Source organism: Lampetra fluviatilis, chromosome 51, assembly GCF_964198595.1.
Source record: "Lampetra fluviatilis chromosome 51, kcLamFluv1.1, whole genome shotgun sequence".
Classification (NCBI taxonomy): Eukaryota; Metazoa; Chordata; class Hyperoartia; order Petromyzontiformes; family Petromyzontidae; genus Lampetra; species Lampetra fluviatilis.
This window is the reverse complement of record NC_136325.1, coordinates 9,490,973-9,515,994: the sequence shown is the minus strand read 5'-3', so window position 1 is coordinate 9,515,994 and position 25,022 is coordinate 9,490,973. Positions and strand designations below refer to the sequence as shown.

The window sequence follows — 25,022 nt, the reverse complement described above, 5'->3', positions numbered from 1 at the left end:
AGACCCCCATACTCACACAGATACTCCCAGACTCACAGAGACACACAAACTCACACAGAGACCCATAGACTCACACAGAGACACACAGACTCACACAGAGACGCAGACTCACACGGAAAAATGCAGACTCACAGAGAGACCCATAGACTCACACAGAGACACACAGACTCACACAGAGACACAGACTCACACGGAGACATGCAGACTCACAGAGAGACCCATAGACTCACACAGAGACACACAGACTCACACGGAAACATGCAGACTCACAGAGAGACCCATAGACTCACACAAAGACACACAGACTCACACAAAGACACACAGACTTACACAGCGACACACAAGACTGGCCGATTCCTACGTGTTAAGCTGACTACTGTATATAGGAATCGGTGTATATGAGGTATATGTGGTGCATGTTCACCACGAGGATATGTGGTTAATGCAGACATGATTCCTTGCAAAAGGTTTACGTTTGGTGTTTTAACATCTTAACAATTGCTTTATTGCCAGAAAGGGTAAAACCTATTCACTTCTTCGTGGTTCTTTCGGTAAAGTCACGTAGAATGGAAATGATAAAATGATAAAAATAAAACATAATTCTCACGACGTTTCGGCCACAACGCAAGCAGCCGTCCTCAGGTGGAGAACAGGTCTGTCGAGAAGACAGTGTGAATGTTTTAATACTGGCAAGGGAGGGCCCATGATGACTACTGCATGTTTGTTGAACTTCTTTCGCACCGTACGCAGCCACACGTGCTAATCGGAGGTGCCGGGTGCAAATCCACGACATTTACAATCTGAGTACTTGAAGAGAAAACCTCTCCAACACAGCGGTGTGTGCTGTACTCGTCACGAACTGGCACGTTCTGTTTACGTGACGAACTTTACTAATTGGCTGTGTCGGGTGGTGGCGGGTTTAACGACACATTTAGATATTTACGCGATCTAACCCAAAATAAACCCTCTATTACTGTCATTGAAGTCCTGCGCTCTCGCTGACACGACGACTTTCATCCACGCGTCGCTGATTTGCCTCGGCGCTGCCTAAAGCATTCAAATTCCCTTTTGATTTGTGATGAAATGCGAGGTGGCTCCGGCTGGCTCAGAGGTCGGAGGTCAGAACGCTGATCTGGCGCAGCTGAGAGCCGCACCTCTCAGCCCCGCTTAGCCGCCGAGATCCTGCCACCTTCCATGCGCACCGACGCCACTCGCCTCGTTTGCAGGCAATTGCCGCGCAACGATTCATGATCGGTGTCACCACCGCAGCGAAATCCGCGGTGTTTTCATTAAAAAAACAACTTTTCACGGCCCGCCGACCGTTCAGCCGCTGCTACAGATTCCCGTTGGCCACCACGTCTCACACCACCACCACCACCACCACTCCGCTGGTGGCGACAACACGCATTCAGATTCTCTCTCAATGCCACTCGTACAAAATGATTAACATTACGGAAACATTATTCTATTTTTAAACGCAAGCTATGAGGTTTCTTTTTTAAAGGAGGCTATTTAGACGTGATGTCGTTTAATCTGGGCAGTTTACGCAAATTCATGTTCGATTTGAATATCAAGAGGAACAGAGAATGGCTTTTCAGCTACGACATCGTAAGAGATTGGTGGCAGCAAGACGTGGCCACGACTTGAGTATGTTGACCCTCCAGGACAGAGAGAAAAGTGGAAACAAATGAGGCCACGATGTTCTGGCTTGGCTCCAACACACAGCCGGTTAGTGCTGTACTCGTGACGAATTGGCCACGTTCTGTTGACGTGACAACCCTTACGAGTTGGCTGTGTCGGGTGGTGCCGGGTTTTAACGACACATTTATATATTTACGCGATCTAAATCATAAAAACCTCTATTAAGGATGATGATGATGATCATGAGTAAAATATTAATGTCAGAAACAAATGGAATAAACGTTGTCATTATTCCCGGATCGACCCGAGCGAGTGGGGGATCACCTGGCGAGTGGGGGGGCCACCGAGAGAGTGGGGGGCCACCGGGTGAGTGGGGAGCCACCGAGCGAGTGGGGGGGGGGGCACCTGGCGAGTGGGGGGGGCACCTGGCGAGTGGGGGGGCACCTGGCCCTAGACGCACGCCTCGCGCGAGGGGAGCTCTCCGCGCACTCCGCATGGCACACGACGCCGCTACTCACAGGGACGATGAGAAGGCATCTCAGACAGGCTCCGGGGGGGGCCGCCAGGTGCCCCCGGAGAGAGGCAGAGCGGGGTGAGAGGCAGAGGCAGAGCGGGGTGAGAGGCAGAGGCAGAGCGGGGTGAGAGGCAGAGGCAGAGCGGGGTGAGAGGCAGAGGCAGAGCGGGGTGAGAGGCAGAGGCAGAGCGGGGTGAGAGGCAGAGGCAGAGCGGGGTGAGAGGCAGAGCGGGGTGAGAGGCAGAGCGGGGTGAGAGGCAGAGCGGGGTGAGAGGCAGAGCGGGGTGAGAGGCAGAGCGGGGTGAGAGGCAGAGCGGGGTGAGAGGCAGAGCGGGGTGAGAGGCAGAGCGGGGTGAGAGGCAGAGCGGGGTGAGAGGCAGAGCGGGGTGAGAGGCAGAGCGGGGTGAGAGGCAGAGCGGGGTGAGAGGCGTGCGGGGAACTCACCGCGTCCTGCCACGCGGCTGTCCGTACGCCGCTCTCTGCGCTCTCCATGCGGAGTGCGACTCTCGAAGTCTTCATCTCTCTACGCGTGTCTGTCACTACGTGTGTCTGTGTGTATCGGTGTCTACGCGTGTCTGTGTGTCTCTGTCTCTACGCGTGTCTGTGTGCTTCTGTGTCTACGTGTGTCTGTGTGCTTTTGTCGCTACGTGTGTCTGTGTGTCTCTGTCACTACGTGTGTCTGTGTGTTTCTGTGTCTACGTGTCTGTGTGTCTCTGTGTCTACGTGTGTCTGTGTGCTTCTGTGTCTACGTGTGTCTGTGTGCCTGTGTCTACCTGTGTCTGTGTGTATCTGTCACTATGTGTGTCTGTGTGTCTCTGTGTCTACGTGTGTCTGTGTGTCTCTGTGACTACGCGTGTCTGTGTGTCTCTGTCACTACGTGTGTCTGTGTGCTTCTGTGTCTACGTGTGTCTGTGTGCCTCTGTGTCTACGTGTGTCTGTGTGCCTCTGTGTCTACGTGTGTCTGTGTGTCGCTGTCTCTACGTGTGTCTGTGTGTGTCTCAATGTGCCACTGCATGTCTCTGCATCTCCACGTGTCTCCGTGTGTCTGTGTGCGCCTCTGCGTGTCTCCGTGTGTCTCAGTGAAGCCGCATGCTTCTGTGTGTCTCTGCGTGTCTGTGTACCTGTCTCTGTGCATCACTGTGTCTCCGTGTGTCTCGATGTGCCTCGATGCATCTGCGTGCCTCTGCGTTTCTCGGTATCTCCGTGTGCCGCCGTATTCTCTCTGCGCACGTGTCTCTGTGTGTATATCCGCGTGTCTCTGTGCGCCGGTGTCTCTGTGTATATCTGCGTGTCTCTGTGTGGCTCTGCGTGTCTCTGTGCGCCTGTGTCTCTGTGTATATCTGCGTGTCTCTGTGTGGCTCTGCGTGTCTCGGCGTGTGGAGAAGCCAGCGAGCGACGTTTGGCGCTGCTGCTGCTGGTGCCGGTGATGAGTTCGGTTCGCTGCGAGATCGCCAAGTGATTTATGCGGTGACATTCGCCCCGCGCGTGTGCGACTCCAGGGTGAGCCGTCCAACCAGAGAGCAGCGTGGGCTGGTGGTGGTGCTGCTTGCCGAGGGCTTGGAGTGTTGGGGGGTGTGGGGAGCGGTGGCGCAGCGGTTAGGGCGCTGCGCTACGAACCCGGCGACCCGAGTTCCATTCCCGCTCACGGCAAACAACACCGGTGACGATTATCTGAACCGGTCCTGGGCCTCCCCAAGATCGACTTAGCCTAAAATGAGTACCTTGTCCGGTGTGTAATGCATCGTGGCTATGGAGAAAAAGGCGGCCGGGCGTGGTGCTGGCCACCCACCCCCTCGTGCGCCGGGCACTTGCCCCAACAGTCTGTTTAGGCTATACGGGGAATCTTTGTGCTGGTTGACGAGTTGGTTGGATATCTAATGAGTCCTAGTGGCCGGTTGCTGACCTGTCTCGACTGGACATCTGTGAAAAGAGCTTCATAGCTCATCGGATTCGTCCTCCTCCTGCAGGCTAAACAAAGTACTCTCGTTAACTCGTCGTCGTCATCAGTGTTATCATCAGTCTGTGGCCGCGATCCTCAGTTCCATTGCTCTCGCATCTCCCTGCTGCGTGCCTGATGGGGCTCAATTATCTGGCGTGGGAGAGCAATCCCTTGATGGTGGAGGGGGTCGCGTTGCGCTCCGTACAAAGCAATGTACAAACTGCTAGTAGCCCAACATCCCGATAAACAAAAAAACTACCTCTGGCAATTCCTCAACAGGCATCACAGCAGCAGCAGCATCGCCCCCCCCCTACTCCCCCACCCCCCTAACTTGGCAGCACCCTCCTGCCATTGAGTCTCGGGACTTGGCGAGGCTCACCTGGGTAAAACCAGCGAGCAATCCAGTCGCGTGGGGGGCAGGCAGGGGGGTGCCTTGCCCCCCCCCGTGGCCAAAGTTACGAGTCGGGGGCCCCCCTTGACAACGTGCCCCCTACAGCGTTAGATGTTCGAGACCGTGAGCGTAACGACGACGTGGATGAGGGCGACCGCGCCAAGAGACAAATCACAATCGTGGGGCTCCACCTCACCGATTGCCGTACCCCTGAGCTGATAATATCGTTACATTACGTTACACTATCGTTACATTATATTATCACGGCGTTACATGACAGTATAATACCGTTACATTACATTACAATACTGTTACATTGCATTGTCGTTACATTACAATGTCGTTACATTACATTATCAGCTGAGGCTTCCCTGGATGAACAAACTGAATAACAATGTTGTCGTCGCTGCTAGGAATACGACATCGTGAGTTGCTTCTGGTAGCTCAGAGAGAGACTCACATAGAGACCCACACACTCACGTAGAGACGCCACAGACTGAGGAGTGATTGAACCAAGTTTCCCGGGCGCAGTGAGCTGACGTCCTCAGCCCGGTCACCAACGACCGCACAAAATACACCCCCCCCCCCCATCACATAGCATTTGGTTGTGAACTTAATGACTAAGCTGCACCTCTGAGCATTACAATATTGGTTTTGACCGTCGGTGCCACGGGCATGACGCTCTGTGGCTTAGCCGGTGGAGAAGTGCCGAGTGCCGGTTCCTCCGCGTGGTGGCCGCTGGGTAGAATGGGTCCCAGAGGAAGTACGATCGAATCCACTTCCGTAGGCCATTCCCCAACACGAAGGGGTTGCACTGCCAAATATCTGATATGATACTGTACCTCATCTGGTGACGTGATGGGGATAACTCAATCAGGATAAACATTGGGGAAAACATTATTCACAATATAGATTTTTTTAAAGGAAATGCCATTTATTCATTGAGCCATTGGCTTGAACATAGTTTATTGGTACTACTTCGGGTGGCAGACACTGATAATGATTCCCTTGAACCGCGTTATCTCTAGATCACAATTATCTATGGTAGCAAGGTCACTGCTGTCGGTTTATATAAGAAAATATCATTGCAATGGTACACTCTTAGTTTATATTTATACTGCACGTGGTGGACACTGCACGTGGTGGACACTGCCTCGTGGTGGACACTGCCTCGTGGTGGACACTGCACGTGGTGGACACTGAGAGTGGTGGACACAGAGTGTTGGACACTGCTCGTGGTGGACACTGCCCGTGGTGGACACTGAGAGTGGTGGACACTGAGAGTGTTGGACACTGCTCGTGGTGGACACTGCCCGTGGTGGACACTGCACGTGGTGGACACTGAGAGTGGTGGACACTGAGAGTGTTGGACACTGCTCGTGGTGGACACTGCCCGTGGTGGACACTGAGAGTGGTGGACACTGAGTGGTGGACACTGCACGTGGTTGACACTGTCCGTGGTGGACACTGCCCAGGGTGGACACTGCTCGTGGTGGACACTGCACGTGGTTGACACTGCACGTGGTGGACACTGCCCAGGGTGAACACTGCTCGTGGTGGACACTGCACGTGGTTGACACTGCACGTGGTGGACACTGCCTCGTGGTGGACACTGAGAGTGGTGGACACTGCCCGTGGTGGACACGGAGAGTGGTGGACACTGCTCGTGGTGGACACTGCACGTGGTGGACACTGCCCGTGGTGGACACTGCTCGTGGTGGACACTGCCCGTGGTGGACACTGCTCGTGGTGGACACTGCCCGTGGTGGACACTGCCCGTGGTGGACACTGCCTCGTGGTGGACACTGCACGTGGTGGACACTGCCCAGGGTGGACACTGGTAGCATTTGCCACCCCAGGTGGTACGGACAGAATTCGCCCATGAGCCTCTTGGTTACTTTGGCTACGAGGATCACCCGGCACTGGTTGGGTGGGCGTGGGGCTCGGGGAGAAGTCGCTATCGATAAACTTTTTATTTATTTCACCAGGTAAGGCCCACTGAGCTATGTAGCTCTTTTCCAGAAGCGACCTGGCCACAAGTGAAGATCTGGACTCGATGGTAGAAGAAGAGTTTTGAAGGTTATAATTGTTTTCTTTGGGTGAAAAATGTATCGGTGCCCTGGTAGGCTTCATCTTTGTATAGACATTTGAGTTATTTAATTTTCGGCTATAATTAGACGCGCGCTGCTGCCATGCGAGCAAGCAAGCCGCGTGCTCGGCTCACATCAATTATTCCTATCTTCTTGCGCGACCCGAAAATCAGCGCAGCCCCATGATAATGATTAAGCACGCTCATATTAAAATGGTAAAATGGTAAAATGATGGCATCTGCTGTAAGCATGGATAATATATGGCTTTTGTGCAGGGTTCCATATTCGTATGATAATAATTACTATTATGGTAATGATACAATCGGACAAATGTATGATTAAGCCCAATGCATTTTGTTCAGCAGCATTGAGGCGTGTCGAAATGAAGGATGTTTAATAATACATTGCCTGGTATTTAATTATGTAACGCAACTGATTGCTGGGCTTTAATGAGGTAGGTAAATGGGAATAGTAGATTAGCATGTGTGTGTGTGTCATTGTGTGTCTACGTGTGTATCCATGTGTATTTGAGTGTCATTGTGGGGGAGCGGTGGTGCAGCGGTTAGCGCGCTGCGCTACGAACCCGGCCACTTGAGTTCGATTCCCGTTCACGGCCAACACGATTATTAGAACCGGTCCTGGGCTTCCGTCTCGGTCAACTCAGCCTCAAATAAGTACCTGGCGCGGTGTGTAAAAATCTCCACTAGGGAGACAAAGGCGGCTATCCGTGGTGCTGGCCACCCACCCCCTTGTGTGCCATGCCGGCCTTCATAGGTGCTCACGAACAGCACTTGCCCCAACAGTCGGTTAAGGCTACACGGGGGATCTTTGTCTTTGCAGTGGGGTGCGACGGTGCAGCGATTCGCACGCTGCGCTCGGGTTTTCCCCTCCACATTTAGAATCAACATCGCGCGTTTAAAGTATTTGGCTGATCCACGTGATGATGATGATGAGCCACTGTGTTGATCTATCATTTGTGGCCAAGTCGCTTCTGAAAAAGAGCTACATAGCTCAGTAGAATAAAATACATAGTTTTAGTTTTTAGCATTGGGCCTTCCCGGTGCCGGATTATTCTCGTAGCAAAAGTAGCTACACATCCTACCGGCCCCGCACTTTCAAGGGCCCCGCGCTAAATGCTTTCAAGCTATCAATTCCGGTTCAGTGATTCTGCACTTGCTCTATTAATATAGTACTATACCACCTTCAACTTTTACGAAAGACTCTGTGTTTAAGGTTAGAGATGTGTCGTATTATCTGTCTGTATTGCAAATTAAAAATTACAATTACTTTACTATGCAAGTTAAACATTTCTGTGTTTTAATATTTACGTGTTTTTTTATTTGTTTAGGGCCCCTTTGTAACATCATGCTACAGGCCCCGCACCAGCTGTGGATTGTTGTCGCTCGTTTACCCAAGGAGAGCCTCGCTGAGTCTCGAGACAAGTTTTCAGGAGACTCCTGCCGGGCGTTTGCAGGAGGGGGGCGATGTTGCTGACATCTCAATTGAGCAATGTGCAAGTTTGGTACTTGTACAATTTTGTATTCGGGACTGGGAATGTTTATCCAATACCAGTTGCTTTGCGGGGGGCGGGGGTTCAGCAGCTTTGGGAACAAACCGGTGGAGCCCATCGTAAACCCATGCAGAGGAGGAGAAGGAGAGCACGGACACATTCCACATAGCCGCCCGAGTCGGGAATCGAACCCAGGAGCTGTTTTCTGCGAGGCGCGAGCTTCACCACTGCGCAACAACCACCACAACCACCACAACCACCACAACCACCACAACCACCACAACCACCACAACCACCACAACCACCACAACCACCACAACCACCACAACCACCACCACCACCACCACAACCACCACGAACCCTGCCGCATTGGCAACGGGCTGACAATGACAACAGGTTCGCGTTCACACTTCAACCGCAAGCCACCTGCCTCCTCCGTAGGCCGAACAGAGCGGTGGGATGCCGGTGCATCGTGCGATTCATCTCGATTCGTGCGTTCGCGAAAATACATTCAACAACAACAACATCAGAGGCCGAATTTCGTCTCTGGTTTGAAGATTGTGCCCCATTATACGAGCGGCCCGTGCCTTGTAACCTTGGCAACAAATACTTAGCACCCAACACCCTCCCGCTACCTTGCAAGCTCCGACTGACAGATTTGAAAACACGTGCACACACGGGGAGACGGGAGCGGTGGCACAGTGGTTAGCGCACTGCGCTATGAATTCCGTTTCCTAAGCTCGATTCCAGGTCACGGTTAACGTCGGACAGGCGCTCATCATTTAACTTGGTGAGTATATTGTGTCAGCCCGGCCACCACTTGATTCACAGCCTCGAGACTCAAACTCTTCCATCGAGAGCCACAGACTTACTGAGCGATCCACAGACTGAGTTGGGATTAAAATTAATTCTCACGTGGAGTTAGTTTATGGGCTCAGCCCGGTCACCACTGACTGCATTTAAAAATACGCCATCACATCGAGTTCATTTTTTTGCACTCAGTTTTCGCTACATTTCAGCTACGAGAATTAAAGGGGTGGTGGATGAAACTTGGGCTTTTCAACCCAGGATCTCAGCGCTGCCGGCTCAGCCATCTGACGTCTGAGTAGGGTCGATTCCCAAGGGATAGCCATCCTCGATGAGAAGGCCAAGCTTGGCTGGAGTGACCCCCTAAGTGTCCCTGGCGCAAGCATGGTCGGGGGGGTCGTGCCGTAGATTTGCAAACAAATTTTATTTTAGATTGTACCAGGTATTGTACCAGATTATACCAGGTATGGAACAAACAAAAGCTCGACCAGGTGGAAATGCATAGCAGCCAAACTCTCTGAACGCGCGTTCATTCTGAACGTGGAGGGGAAAAAACCGGAGGACCTGGAGAAAACCCCAATTGACCACGGGGATTGAACCCACGACCTCATGCATACCAGGCGAGGTAGTTAACATCTCGCCACCGTGGCGCGCTCTCGCGGGCGCCTGTCCGTGCGCCTTCCCTTCCACACCTCGAATGTTTTAGATATTTTCCGGTATTTTTTAGGTTTGCATTTTTTTATTGGTTGTTTTTTAATGGCTTAACCAAAATAAATAAATATATATAAGCACAAGTCTCTGCCGGGATCAGCCAAAGCCCTGTTTGCGACATCGCCCTGTTGGGGTTTCCATTAAAAGATTTCCACTGTTCACGAAGATTACATTTCTCCGTCCGTGTCCTACTTCGCTGCGGGTTATTTATTTATTTAGAGAGATACATATTTTCAAGGCTATCAGATTTCACCAGACAAGCGGAGAACAGCAGAAAGCCCCGTTCACAAACGCCACAATGATAGCAGTGGCCGTCTTACCAAGCTCGTTCCGAGCGGTTTCCCATGATGTGCGTCACCTGCGAACGTCCACTGCCCTGCGCCACCGAACCACCGTGTCGAAGGGGTTCAGTCGTCCAGGGCGCCTCCGATTGCTCGCTCAGAGACGCCGCTTCAAGTCTCTTAAGCGCTCAACGAACGGGGGATGTTTTTCTACACTTATTATTTTTGATACATGACAACGTTCGATGATTTGTGTACTTGTTCACTCGCTCCTTCACTCTTAGCGCTCACAGGTGCATTCGCTCATTCGCTCGCTTTTTTAGTCACTCGATCAGTTGCGTACTTGCTCGTTCACTCATTCCCATGCTCTTTCGCGGAAGCACTCACTCATCTGTGCACTCGCTCGCTCGCTCATTCACTCATTTGCGCACTCATTCATTTGTGCAATCATCCACGCACTTTACTCGCTCGCTCGCCCGTGCTCTCAATCCACTACGCTCGCCCTTTCGCTCATTTTCGCGGTGGCAAAACCAGCCGGCCCGGGCGTGAGCGCAGGCACAACGGCTCCGTGTAATCTCGAGCATTAAAAACGCAAAAAACACGAAACACCACCGCCGCCACCAACGCCACCACCGCCACCGCCGCGCGGATCTCGGTCCAATCCGCGTCTCGGCGAGGGTGACCGCCGCCTGCCTGCTCCTCACTCAACCACGTGGCCCCGCGCGCGCTCGCACGTGCGGGGCCCACGGGGCTCAAAAGCAACCGGCGCTGTCGTCAAAGTCGATCCGTTTTACGGGGAGATTAGAGTCGGCGCGATGGCTTTGGCAATGGGGGACCCGCTAAAGGTGGAGGGGGGGGGAGAGAACGTCTGCGTGCATTCCACGTGGTGGGATTACACGCCCACACACGACACACAGCACGGGATTTTCAGACACGAGATTTAATGCTGCAGTGCCCCACTCACAGGGGATTGCTTTTAGGCCATGAGGAGATTGGAAAATTACCCCCTGCATCTACAAATACATTTTTATTTTTCCAGGTAAGGCCCACCGAGCTATGCAGCCCTTTCTCAGAAGCGACCTGTCCATCGCAAATGAGAGCACAACGAAGTGGCTTATTACGTGGAAACGTATAGCAGCAAAATACTCTAAACGCATGATGTTGATTCTGAATGTGGAGGGAAAAACCGGAGGAACCAGAGAAAAATCCACGCGACCACGGGAAGAACACGCAAACTCCAAATATACAGCAGCAGGCGTCAGGGGTCGGCATCGAACCCACAACCTCCTGTATACCAGGCGAGGGAGTTAACATCCCGCCACCACGGCGTCCCAACAGACTTCAACCAAGCGACTGCGTGGGGCTGCGTGACGCCGCTCCGGTGCGTTGCTCCGGCAGGGCCTGCACGAACCCGGCCATCGACCGCATCCCAATTCTGTCCCCGTGACACCCATCATCAACCGTCGCTAACATGTGCCACCGTACTAATGACTAACACCGATCTCTCGCGCCTTTCTTATAGCCTCCGGCTATCATCGCGAGGGATGGCGCAGATGTTGAACGAGCCCCTACTGGGCATCTGCGGAAAAAGCTTCACAGCTCATCGGATTTCTCCAGGATCAATGAAGATTCCGATTATTACAAAATGGCCGACTCTTTTTGAATGGACGCCACGTGATCCGTAACGCCCGGTTAATGTACGGTACAGTACTAAACACACCGCAGTGATAACCAGGGTGGTCTACAGACGCGATGCTGCTGGGCCCTGCCTCCACCGAATGAGGAATCAATCAGTACCAGGAGGCCGGACGTGATAATAATAATAATGACAATTCATAATCATAATCAACGTTTTTGGGTTAGATCGCGTTATTTATAAATGTGTCGTAACCCTCCACCACCCGACACGGCCAATCAGCAAAAAAGTGTGACGTTGACAAAAGACAAATAGTTCACTGCCTTAGCCCACCGGTGTGTTGAAGCGTGAAACCACAACATTTACAGTTTTTGAGTAGTACTGTGACGTTTCGCTGGTAATTGCATCCAGCATCATCGGGCAATTCGCCAGAATGGTGAGGCTCTGCTCTTGCTCCCGGTCTTAAATAGAGCAGCAGCAGGGTGACGTCATCATTTAACTGATCAGGTGCAACGATTTGAGGCGGAGGGGGGGTTATTGTAATTATATACTAGATTAGTAATCAGGCAATTGTTACGATGTGAGTTGTAGATTAGTAATCAGTTGTAATGTGTGTTATTGTAATTATATGCTACGTTAGTAATCAGTTAATTAGTATTTGTTTCCCCTATAAGGAATTGTAATATGTATTATTTAATAATCTGCTTCCAGGCCGCACTAAGCCTGTAACTGTCTGAGTAGTTAAAGTTATTTCTGTTTCTCTCAATTTCAATGGATTCTCTAATTAGTCTTTGCCAGTAGTAACTAGTTTTACACAACACTTCAACGTTGTCAAAATCAATTGAGTGTCCCTGTTGGCAAGCATGTTCTGCCACTGCCGACAGTTGTGTTTGAGATAGTTTAATATTTATTTGGTGTTCTTTTAGTCCTACACTAATGTTACGCCCCGTCTGTCCAATATAGCATCTGCCACATAAACAATTACTCCGATATACACCTTCTGTTGATAATTTAGATAATTCGTCTTTAGTGCAAGTTACTAGTTTTTGAATTTGTGTACTGTAACAAATCTTACTGTAATGTTTTGCTTTTGCAAATTAGCCCGTGTTTTGCAAAAGCAAAACATTACAGTAAGATTTGGTACAGTACCGAAAGAACCAAGAATATGAATCCCTGCAGTCACGAAAGCTTTAAATCGAAACCACAACACACTTTACATTTTCCTGTTGTTGTCCAAAAAGCGCCAGGACCCTTCTCATCGTTGCCTGCATCATCAGGTCTTCCTCTACGTGCAACCTTTGTCTCACTTCTAAGCGTGCTGACCGCTGTAACCAGTTGCTCCCGATGTCACCTTGACTGTAAGAGATGTCATTTCAAAGTAGCTGCAATGGCTCAATAATTATTCAGATTATTCACCAAACAAAGCTTTACTGATCTCAATATTATTTTATAATGGTCCCTCGACATTACAATGTCTGGCCAATGACGTGAACAGGAGTTTGTGATACAGGAGATCCCAGAATGGACTTCCTCTCCATAACCACTTACATGGCCAAATTTAAAAAAGGCAACGAGTCAAGAAAATTTCCTCCCAAGCTCATCATCATAGTGAATGGTGTGCTTGACTTCAAAAAAATCCAAACGGTATAGATTCAAATTTTTCTGACAATGTTTATTAAGAAGCCGGGGGTGATCTTAACACGTAGTATGTTGAACTTATTCGCACCATATGTAGCCAACCGTGCTAATCGGAGGTGCAAAGAAATGTTGTGATTGGCCAGACACCAGCACATAATGACCACCTACTGACTTGCCTTCCCCGCTAATAATGTCAAGAACTCTTTAAACTCCACTCAACAGCAGTGTCACACCGCGGTGGAGAAACAAAGAATTGGGCACCTGCAGAAATGAAAATGAGACGCACCATCTGTGTTGTACAAAGTGGCCCAGCGGGAAGCACGCTGACTTAGCTGCAGACAGTAAACGATTCAGCCACCCTCAAGCAACAGCTCGGTCAATATACTCTTTGGTTCTTTCGGTAAAGTCACGTAGGTGAAAAAATAAAATAAAAATAAATACATTTTATACATTTTATTTTATATATTTTTTATTTTTCACCTACGTGACTTTACCGAAAGAACCAAAGAGTATGGATACTTGCAGTCTCGAAAACTAAACATCTAGCTCGGTAAATGTTTAGTTGCTTGGCCGTACTCATTGATGTCTTGACGCTCCAAGAGACCCACGTCTTGGATGCCCTCATCATATAACGACGCAATGCCCGACCCACAGATACGACTGTGGTCATCCAGAACAGACCGTACAACGTGTAACGACGCAATGCCCGACCCACAAATATGAAGGAGACATCACAGCGATGAAACACCTCGCTATTCCTGACGCGGTTGTCTGGCGTGACCAACCTGAATGTGAAATTGTCGTCGTTCCTCTGCATCTCATCATCAGCAGCAGCCATCTGAAGGCAGAGACTACTACGAACCTGAGTTTGAATCCAGGCTTCAGCCACCCAATGTGGAGTGAGCTGATGGGTTTTTTTCTCGGTCACCCATCAATAACACGGACTTTCTTATCTTCCCCAAATGCCTCTTTTTTGTGTTATCTGGTTAGTCGGTTTAACAATTATCGAAGCGATAATCAGTAAAATCATCGATTGAATGGAAATAATCGGATAGCTCGGCTCGAAACGAGATTACGGCAGCACAAGCACAATTAACAAAACCAAACTCAACACCGCAGTTCATCAGTTCCAAAGACAATGCCTTTATAATTATCAGAGCATGTTCGTTTGCATTTTCTCCACAAGTACGCGTGGTTGATGCAGACTTGATTCCTTACAAAAAAAGGTATCGACTTGGTGTTTGAACATCTTAACACCTGTTGTGTTGTCAAAAAGTGTAAAAACTATTCTTGGCATAAAAAAGGTCACATTATATCAACTCAACACGTTCACGAATAACACTTCGCGTGAGTGGTCTTAAAATAAAACATATTATCCATAATAGAAGTTTTCTTGTGAATTAGATCGCGTAAATATATAAATGTGTCGTTGAACCCACCACCACCCGACACAGCCAACGAGTAAGGGTTGCCACGTAAACAGAACGTGGCCAATTCGTCACTAGTACAGCATGCCGTTTGTGTGTTGGAGAGCTTCGCCACAACAAAAAAACTCTATTATGGATATTGGTCGCGAAAGCCTGCGTGTTAAACTAAAACATAGTAGTCGACGTTTCGGGCAATGGCCTTTCTCCACGGCACACGCCGTATATGAACGTTCAGTAATCGGCTCTCAACGAGCACGATTTCCATGCGGTGCATCCGATCGTCCGTGCCTCGCTGTTCGCCACGCGGCCCCCGCCGACCGTGTGAGTGACGGGACCACGACTGCCCTCTGGGGGCGACAATGCGGCCGTGTGAGTGACGGGACCACCATTGCCCTCTGGGGGCGACAATGCGGCCGTGTGAGTGACGGGACCACGACTGCCCTCTGGGGGCGACAATGCGGCCGTGTGAGTGACGGGACCACGACTGCCCTCTGGGGGCGACAATGCGGCCGTGTGAGTGACGGGACCACCACTGCCCTCTGGGGGCGACAATGCGGCCGTGCTGATGATACATGTGCGCAGTTTAACACGTCGGAGGCTTTCGCGACCAATATCATCCATAACACAGGGGTTTTTTTTTTGGGGGGGTTAGATCGCGTAAATATAAAAATGTGTCGTTAAACCCTCCACAGCCAATGATTAAGGTGTATCACGTAAACAGAAGGGGCCAATTCGTTGCGAGCACAACGCACCGGTTGCGTGTTGGAGAGCAAAGCCACAACTACAGCACGTGCACACACACCGCACGTCTACCAAACCTGTTTTTTTTATTTCACAAAAACAAAATATGTTTTAGTCCAAATACTCTTCAGCAAATATTGACAAGTGTAAAAAAATATACACAAAAAAGGGAAAAATAATGGCTAGCAGAGGATGGTTTCGATCCATCGACCTCTGGGTTATGGGCCCAGCACGCTTCCGCTGCGCCACTCTGCTTGACGAAATCCACACGGCGCAACGCGGCTACTTGAAAGCCACTTCGTGTGGCCAGGAGCTGCTAATGCAGTTTATGGGGTCTCTGTGTAAGCATATGGGTCTATAGTTAAGCATATGGGTCTGTGTGTAAGCATATGGGTCTGTGTGTAAGCATATGGGTCTGTATATACTGTATGTCTATGGATCTCTATGTAAGTATATCGGTATCTATGTAATCTCAAGAGTCTGTAAGCCTATGGGTCTACATTTAAGCGTTTGTGTTTCTAAGCATGAGTATTCGCAATTCATAGCTGCTCTGTGAAAGTGTATGGGTCTCTATGTAAGTGTGTCTGTGCAAGCCTATGGGGCCGTCCATAAATGACGTCACGCGATTTTGGACGTTTTTTGACCACCCCTCAAATATGACGTCACAAAGCTCTGCCCCGCCCCCCAAAATAAAACATGCTTCAAATCACTTTAAACTATTGTCATTGTAGTGCGTATTTAATGTGGCGCTGCATTCTGATGTTGTAGGAGAAAACATTTATTAAAAAGTCTATTTAATTAAGTAAAACGTGTTGTCTATATTTATTTAAAGTTGCGCATTTTGATGTGACGTCACATTTCTCATCCTCCCCCCCCCTCGTCACACATCGTCACAAATATCTGACCCCCCCCCCCTCCTCCTAGGTGCGTGACGTCATTTATGGACGGCCCCGATGGGTATTTATTCAAGGCATTAACATCGTTTTATGACATTACCGGTAACCCAATTGGACGCACAAGCGGATTCGTCTCAGGATGCCTTCAGCCACGCAGCAGTGGCTCGACACAGAGGTCGTCAACTAAATTACATCGTCACCCCAGTCCCCGTCTGGTCAACTCCACACCGCCTCGTGCTCACGTTGGTGGCTATGTCCACCCGGCCAGCGCAGGGCGCGCCGATCACGCGAACTGCTCGGGGCTAGCGGGGAGAACAGCGAGCGGACGACGTCGTTGAAGCGATACCACAAGGAGCTCGAGTCGGATAACCTTACGTCACGGCACAGCGTCGCTGCTATATGGCTCACGGCGTGTTGGTGTTGTTCGTGGCCGAGTGTGGGGTTGGTTGTCAGCGAGCGGTCGCTGTCCATCCTTTTACAAGGGAAAACCGCAGTGCCATCATCCCTGAGATCAGGGGCCGTGTTACCCAATAGGCCACAGCAAGCAGTGTCCAGGGCCTACTCACTCACCCACTCACCAAGGCCGTGTTACCCAATAGGCCACAGCAAGCAGTGTCCAGGACCTACTCACTCAACAGGGCCGTGTTATACAATAGGCCAGTCGGCAGTGTGCCCAGGGCCTCCTCACTCACCCATTCACCTGGGCCGTGTTACCCAATAGGCCACAGCAAGCAGTGTCCAGGGCCCTACTCACTCACCCACTCACCAGGGCCATGTTACCCAATAGGCCACACTCTGCAGTGTGCCCAGGGCCTCCTCACTCACCCACTCACCAGGGCCGTGTTATACAATAGGTCACACTCAGTAGTGTGTCCGGGGCCTACTCACTCACCCACTCACCAGGGCCGTGTTACCCAATAGGCCACATTAAGCACTGTGTCTAGGGGTCTACGAAAACTAAAGGGCCAACAATTGTTTTTAACCACGGTTTTGTTGACTGATCAAAAAAAACCGTAACAGAGATATCGACTGCAATAAATATATTTATCTAGCAAGGATAGGCAACAGTGTAGATACAAAGAGGCAGAGTCAATGTCAATCTTTTTTTCTTCATAAGGTGAGAGAGAAATTAACACCGGACATGGACTTGTAGAGATTTTTTTAATATTGCAAAATTAGCAATAACATGTCAAATGGTGTTTTTCGCACAATCTCATTAATTACACTATGTAACACAATTTTTGTTCCTGGGTACGAAGTGTTATTTTTTTTACCTAAAACACAAAACTCAACATAATTATAAAGAAAACGTGGCCTTAAAAGGGAAAAAAATAAAATTGGTGTAATTTCCGGTCTTTACATAGCCCATCAATTTATAGCATTTATCTGCTATGAAAAAGTGCCATTGCACAAAATGTCGCCTCGTGTATTTTTCCTTTTAAGACCGTGGTGTTGACGAATGTGTTTCGCAGAAAGTTGTGTTGGCAATTCCCGACAGAACCGATCATTCCCTTTGACACTGGCCAGGCGCACAGCACTCGAGACCCAGGGCACACGGCCGCCCGATAAACACACAACGGAAATGGAATTAAGAAACGCTGCTTTCCAGGCTGGGCGCTGCACACGTAGGCATCACAATGGCTTCTTCTTGTGCCCCACTGCGGGTCCGTTCCTGACGAGTCTCAGCAGCGACAGCAGGAGGCCCAGTGCGTAGCCGCATACAGCCCCCATGGAACACGTGATGGGCCAGGCCTGCACAGCAAACCGACGCGGACATACAGAGAGTTCCTCTCAACGGGGCCCACAACCGGTACCCTCCCAGCCAACTGCACCACAGGGCCAGCGAGCACGGCCGTGCTTAAGGGGGAGCGCGCTCCTGCTAACTCATATTGATCGAATTTGTAAATGATGAAACGAATGACCATGAAAAAAGTTGTGCCGGCCAGAAAAATGTAAAAAACACGTACAAAGATGTGAAATGGACACAGCCTTTGTGTATTATGCAGAAACCCTCAGCAGGTTATGAAGAACTGCATTGTGGTTCTCTTGCCTTAGTTCACCAAACTAAATTCATGCAAATGTGACTGATAGGCAACAGTGATATAGAGATAGATACTTAAAGACGGTTTCATTATAATTAGAACTCATCCGCACAGGAGAAGCAACAATGGTCACTGCTGCTAAGTCTGTCTGTTAAGCCCATTAGCTCGGCTAATTCCAACAATAATCAAATCCCTTACCAAATCTGTCATCCTCCTATAACACCTATCGCTAATGCTGTCACTGCATAATGATCTTTAAAAATATCACTTACTTCATTACCATGCCCTTCAAATTTTAAGCCATTATCTTTCCCTGTACAACTTTGTTTGGTTTTGGATTGCATTACTCCCAGAGGGAAATGCTCTTCAGTCGCAGTACTCCACTCGTGCAAAACCGAACAACAATAACTCGACGGCGGATATTGCAGTGAATAATTGTGATGGGGCCCCCGTGAGAGAAATTGGGGCAAACCTGCCAGGGCCGGTCCCAGTCCAGGGGGATGGGCAGGGCCCCAAGCCACGCGCCCATCAGTGTGCACGTGGTGCCCACACACAGGCCCTGCTCCCAGGGAGACGCCGCCCTGCAAACAAACAGTTACCCAGCATTACACGTCACGAGCAATACTCATTCACCCTCTCCCGTTACGATGGTGTACGTCGTCGGTTTTTATTCCGATTCCGTTCTGACGACGTACGTGTACATCATAAAAAAACGGAAGAACATTTTAAATAAATACTGTACTTAAAATGTACTTGGATTTAGAGCTCAAGGTAAGTGACAGTGCTGTTATCAGAACCTGTTTCATAGAATGACACTTTAAGTAAACTATAAGCACATAGGGTAACGGGATGAAGCAACTGGTTTTTGTGAACGCACATTCCATTATATGTGGATATTTGCTAATACTCATGCGGAAAAAAGTATTTTTCCGACAGGGAAAGATGAAACGTTCTCTGTCAGTACATGCATTTGCCATGTAGCCCAGTGGCACTTGCATGTACTGCAAACTTAATCGGTACCCAGGCTCCCACAAGGCCATGCGGGAGAGCGTGTGGCACAGTTTTGCAACAGCTATCATAGAGTGTGGCAGTCGTGTTGCTCCATTTCTCTGCGGTGAGTAAAGTCCTTAAAAACAATAGCGCTATGCCTCTAAAATAAATTAACGTTGAACCGCTTGTGCGTTCCGAGATTCAGCGATGAACGGGACACCCACCCTGCGACTTGCAGACGTGTCCGAACGGGAAATGGTTTATAATAATTCACAGTCCTCTCTTAATCCATTGTTGAATGAAGGCCTCCCTTAGTATTCAAACCATTTGCCAATGAAGCTAAACACGGCCGGGAATCAAAATCAGGTCACTGAGTTCGTAGCACCACAAATTATAAAACAGGATTCCCTCATTATTATTTGTTTCTTTCGGTTAAGTCACGTCTAAAGATAAAATAATAAATAAAATTAAATAATAGAATACGACGTTTCGATTGCAACACAAAACGTCGTATTCTATTATTTAATTTAATTTATTATTTTATCTTTAGACGTGACTTAACCGAAAGAAACAAATAATAATTCCTGCAGTCACGAAAGTTCTAAAATTAAGAAGGATTCCCTCATTATTCGCGAGGGATACGTTTCAGAGATGCTCCGTGAATAGCCTGTTTCGCGGATAATGATATTGGCCGACGAAAACCTATCCCGCACTGTGGCGGTTAATGGTGCTGCACTATGCTGGACTAGATCGTATTTATCGAATCGCAAGCAATTTCTTAGCCTGGGTGGCTTAAAGTCCACAACCGGTAGTTTAATTATGCATCCCCCGGGGCCCATTCCTGGGTCCACTTCTTTTCTGTACCTACATGCCCCCGCTAGGTACCACCTTTCATTTTTTATGTCTCAAATTACACTTTTATGCTAAAGATGCTGACATTTACATTCATTGGAAATTGAATGAAATTGATTCCGTGTTGTCTTGTCCTCACTTTCACTTATCACAGCTTGGATGCAGCACAAACCTCCTCCAACTGCTAAACGCCGGGTCTGCTAAGTCTCATGATCGGCAGCCACAACATACGACCTCCACAGGAAATCTGGAATCTCGATGTGTTCCTCGATCCGTTATCAACCTTCGAGGAGCACATTAATAACATCGTTAAGAGTCGATTTTTTTTCATTTAAGGAACATTGCCCGGATACATCCAATCCTCTGAGCTTACCCACAAATGACTCGCATTGCCATTATCGCCCCCGACTGACCCACCGCTAAATCAAGACTTGAGTCACCTCGTCTCGCACAGGGACAGCGCTCTGAATTGGGGGATCTGTGTTCCGAAGACTTTTCTCTTAAACGACGGGGAGAGCGCAATGTACACGTGGGCTCATTCACGATCCATTCATTGATAATGCGGTGCAGACTAACTCATCACTCATCGCTCACCCGCTACTGGTGAAAACGCGCAACCAGGCGGAGAGGTTGGGACCGAGGATGCAGAGGCATGGCAGGGCCGTGAAGGTGGTCAGCAGAATCGAGAACACGGACGTCTCCAGGGCCAGGCTGAATCAGAATCGCAGAGAAGCAGGGCAACAGTGAGGATGCGTGCACAACGCGGCGGCGTCAGCAGCAGCGGCACACGACATGAACCCTGGCATGCCCTGCACGGCTAAACTATGTCACCATTCCGGTGCACATGTATGTTATATATGTTGAACTTCTTTCGCACCATACGTAGCCAACCGTGCTAATCGGAGGTGCACACAGCCTTGCGATTTGCACTTGCTCAAGAGAGCCCAGACTGTTTGTAGGCAGAAGAACAACACAGAAACTCGTTACTGGTCGGAGCCCCCATTAGGACTTCTCAGTGCAGTGCTGCCACATGTGCCTGAACGACCCATTTTGAGTATCCCTCAGCCTCCTCGAATGCCATGCTCTGAAATAATCTTTGTTACAGGTTTATCGTTTCAATCCTCGGGAGCTAGAATCCTGCCAGATTTAGTGACAGGGCTCCTCACGGCAGTGCATTCGTCGCTTGTTCCAAAGGTTCACAGTTCGAATTAATCGACCGCCCTAATTAATACCACGGGTGTATTAAGCATAACAGTACGGACTGTTTGCTTCACGGTGGAAGTAGAAATTATCTGACGTCATGAGAAATGAGGCCGTTGTGTGCTGGAGTCACTGTCAAAATTTGCTAAAGATTGAAAAATTACACCAAAAAATTACTCAATTGGAATTACACATGGCAACATCGCTCCATACTGCAAAACTACTCCAGACTGTATCATACATCATGCAATCTTTTGCAAAAGCCTTGCGCGATGAGAATGGAATACATGCCAAATGCGCTAAATTATACGTGAGCGTTACCATTCAAACAGTGAGTGTCCTTTGTGGCCGAGGTGCTTACTGAATGACTGGTGCTCCAAAGAGAATGGTGACCGCATGGAAGAACAGGCAAGAGAGCACGAGGTACGCACAGCTCTTCATCGCTACTCGCACCTAGTAGAAACACGACGTCCCATGATAATCAACGAAAAATAAAATCACCATTCAAAATACTCAGAAAAGCTTAACCCTGCGTTGGAATGTTTGGCCAATTCTATTTGAGTATGGAAAAAAACCTGAGAAACTGGAAAAAACCCAATGCATTGAAGGGTGGTGACACTCGGCACTTACTAAACAATTTTTTTTATTTTACCAAGTAAGGCCCACTTGAGCTTTATAGCCCCTTTTCAGAAGTGACCTGGCCACAAATGGATAGCTCAAACAAGAGGCTTATGTGGAAATTCATAGCAGCCAAATACTCTAAACTTCCATCTCCTCAGAACACAGATGGCAAGCCCTGATAATTACCCATCTAAATACTAACCAGGCTTGTACTTGCTTAGCTTTTAAGATCTGATAAGATGAGGTGCATTGAGGGCGATTTGGTCAGAGGCTAGAGGGAGAAGCCATGATGGGCCGTGTCACTGCCCCTCGTAACCGCGTCGAAATGACAGCGGCACACCTTGGCGGCCAGCGTGGCCCTGCGGGACACGTGGCGGCGGCGGGAGGCGACGCACAGGAGCAGCAGCAGCAGCAGCGCGTGGGTGAGCGCCACCGCCAGCGCTAGGCCCACGAGGCAGCGCACGGGGGAGCGGACCACAGCGCCGCCGACGCCCCCCAGCGCCACCGCCAGAGCGAGCACCAAGAGCAGTGCCACCTGGGCCCCCGCGGCCTGCCGGCGCTGCGGCTCCCACGGCTGCCCCATGGGAACCGGGGCTTACGGGGATGTGGGCTGGTTCCTGTAGACTGCACAACAACAAAGATCAATGCATGATGGAAAAATAATCAGCTTTACCCTTTCTGGAAAGAATGCAGGTGTTAAGATGTTCAAACACCAAAGAGACACCTATTTCAAGGCAAGTCTGCGTTGACCACAGATGATTGTGGGAAAAAATGCAAATGTGCTATGATAATGACGTATGCATTGTCTTTAAAACTGAATGGCCTATACCAGAGACAGTCTTGTTGATGGCCTTGTCGCACCAGTGTTAGACTAGAGAACGCCAAAAGGCGAACGATACAGAGGCAATGCAAATCTCAAAGCATTAATAGCTGGATTGAGCAGTTATATCTGTGGGACCTTTTTGCCATTATAAAAATGACAAAAAAATAAAAGGCTTTACCCTTTCTGGCAATCATACAGGTGTTAAGATGTTCAAACACCAAATAGACACCTATTGAAAGGCATCAAGTCTACATTAACCACACACAGTAGTGGCAAAACATGCAAACACACACAATGTATGCATTGATCCCCCACCTTGGGGAGGCCCAGGACCGGTTCAGATATGTCACAGATTTTGTCTTTGAGCAGGAATCAAGCTCCGATCGCCGGATTCGTAGCGCAGGGCGCTAGCCACTAAAGAACACTTATTTGGTCCACATGTATGTTGAACTTCGTTCGCACTGTACGTAGCCAATCGTGCTAAGCGGAGGTGCGGAAAACCATAACCCATAGTTGATTACAACTCCTAGATTGAAAACTCATTTGTTGAGAACTTTTTTTTAGCTTGTCCTTCCAGCGCACCTCCGGTTCGCAGGTGGCTATGTACGGCGCGAAACACGTCTCAGTGGGAATGAAACTGCAGGACACGTTCAGACTTAACTCGACAAATTTGGGCTCGGGGCAATTGGGAAAACACAAGAGATGTCTGATGGAGGACATCAATGCATCAACATTTTGACATAGAAGCGTGGACAAGTGCGGGTTGGAGTGCTTTCGGAAAGCTCAACTCGACAATGAAAAGTAAATCTTGACCTAAAGCTTTCGTGACTGCAGCAATTCATCCTCTTTGGGTATTTCGGTAGTCACGAAAGACCCAGAGATAATGCAAAGTAACTTGGCAATGTGCAGGCTTGCACGATTGCGCACTTTCAGCCGAGGCAGGGTTCAGTAAATATCTAAGGGACTTTTTTTTGACAGTCCAACAGATGTTGAGATGTCCAAACAGCAGATATTCTTTTGTAAGGAATCAAGTCAGAATTAACCACACGTACTTTGTGGTAAAACGTACTCTGATAATGTAATGCATTGTATTTGAAACTAATTGGCCTACATCAGAGACAGCCTTCTTGATGACCTGGCCTCACCAGTGTCAGACCAGTACAAAGACAATTCACGTATCAGAGCATTAATAGCTCGGGGCGAGCAGCTATATCTATGGGACCTTGATTTGCCAGTATCAAAATATGAAAAATAATAATCGGCTTTAACACCTTCTGGCAATAAAACAGATGATGAGATGTTCAAACACCAAATTGATACCTTTATTTGCAAGGAATAAAGTCTGCATTAAGTAGGTACTTGTGGCGAAACATGCAAAGATGTCTGATGATGTTATTATAGGCATCGTCTTTGGAACCGCTTGGCCTTCACGAGGAAAGGAACAGCAAAACAACGCAAATTCTCTCTGCTGAAGCCCTGTCAACCCCCCCCTTATCAGTGCCCTGCCTTATCACAGACCACCAATTCAGACCGTATTGGTCACCCGTGCCCTTATAAATCTCAACGTTCATCCTACAAAGCTCCATCACAAAGGGATAAACACACAAACTTAATGTTGTGTTGTTGCCCCTATTGAAACGTCTGTCCGCCGCATCGGATTACCTCCGCGGCCTCTCACGCCGCCGCCATCCTGCTCTTGCTCCCCACGGCGACACGGGGCAACCCCCTCCTCCACTTCACTTCATGCCCTCCTCTCACTCTCTTGTCACGCAACCCCTCGCTATCTGCCTCACTGCCCCCACCCTCTCACGCTCTCCCTTCCCTCACTTCCTTCACTATCTCCCTCACTTGCCTCACTCTCTCTCACACTCACTCTCACACTCACTCTCCCCTCCCTCTCACACTCTCCCCTCCCTCTCTCACACTCACTCTCACCCTCAAGCTCTCACTCACGCTCCCCTCCCTCGCTCACTCTCCCCTCCCTCGCTCACTCTCCCCTCTCACTCACTCTCCCCTCCCTCTCACACTCTCCCCTCCCTCTCTCACACTCACTCTCACCCTCAAGCTCTCACTCACGCTCCCCTCCCTCGCTCACTCTCCCCTCTCACTCACACTCACTCTCCCCTCCCTCCCTCTCTCGCACTCACTCTCCCCTCCCTCTCACACTCACTCTCCCCTCCCTCTCACACTCACTCTCCCCTCCCTCTCACACTCACTCTCCACTCACTCTCTCACGCTCCCCTCACGCTCCCCTCACGCTCACGCTCTCCTC

The 25,022-nt window shown here is 49.4% G+C and overlaps 1 protein-coding gene and 1 non-coding gene across 2 annotated transcripts; both read right to left on the bottom strand.

The window, feature by feature from the left end:
- Window positions 1-15,509: 15,509 nt before the first annotated feature.
- On the bottom strand, window positions 15,510-15,581 carry TRNAM-CAU (transfer RNA methionine (anticodon CAU)). Its single transcript has one exon. It is a non-coding gene; the product is annotated as a tRNA-Met (tRNA).
- Window positions 15,582-17,310: 1,729 nt separating this feature from the next.
- Window positions 17,311-24,739, bottom strand: PIGF (phosphatidylinositol glycan anchor biosynthesis class F). Its single transcript, XM_078878457.1, has 6 exons — window positions 24,413-24,739; window positions 22,268-22,551; window positions 21,668-21,759; window positions 20,701-20,817; window positions 18,737-18,845; window positions 17,311-17,974 (listed from the first exon to the last, which is right to left on the bottom strand). Exons 2-6 carry the CDS (start codon window positions 22,508-22,510, stop codon window positions 17,855-17,857), a joined length of 681 nt encoding a protein of 226 aa, XP_078734583.1. The 5' UTR covers window positions 22,511-22,551; window positions 24,413-24,739; the 3' UTR covers window positions 17,311-17,854.
- Window positions 24,740-25,022: the final 283 nt, after the last annotated feature.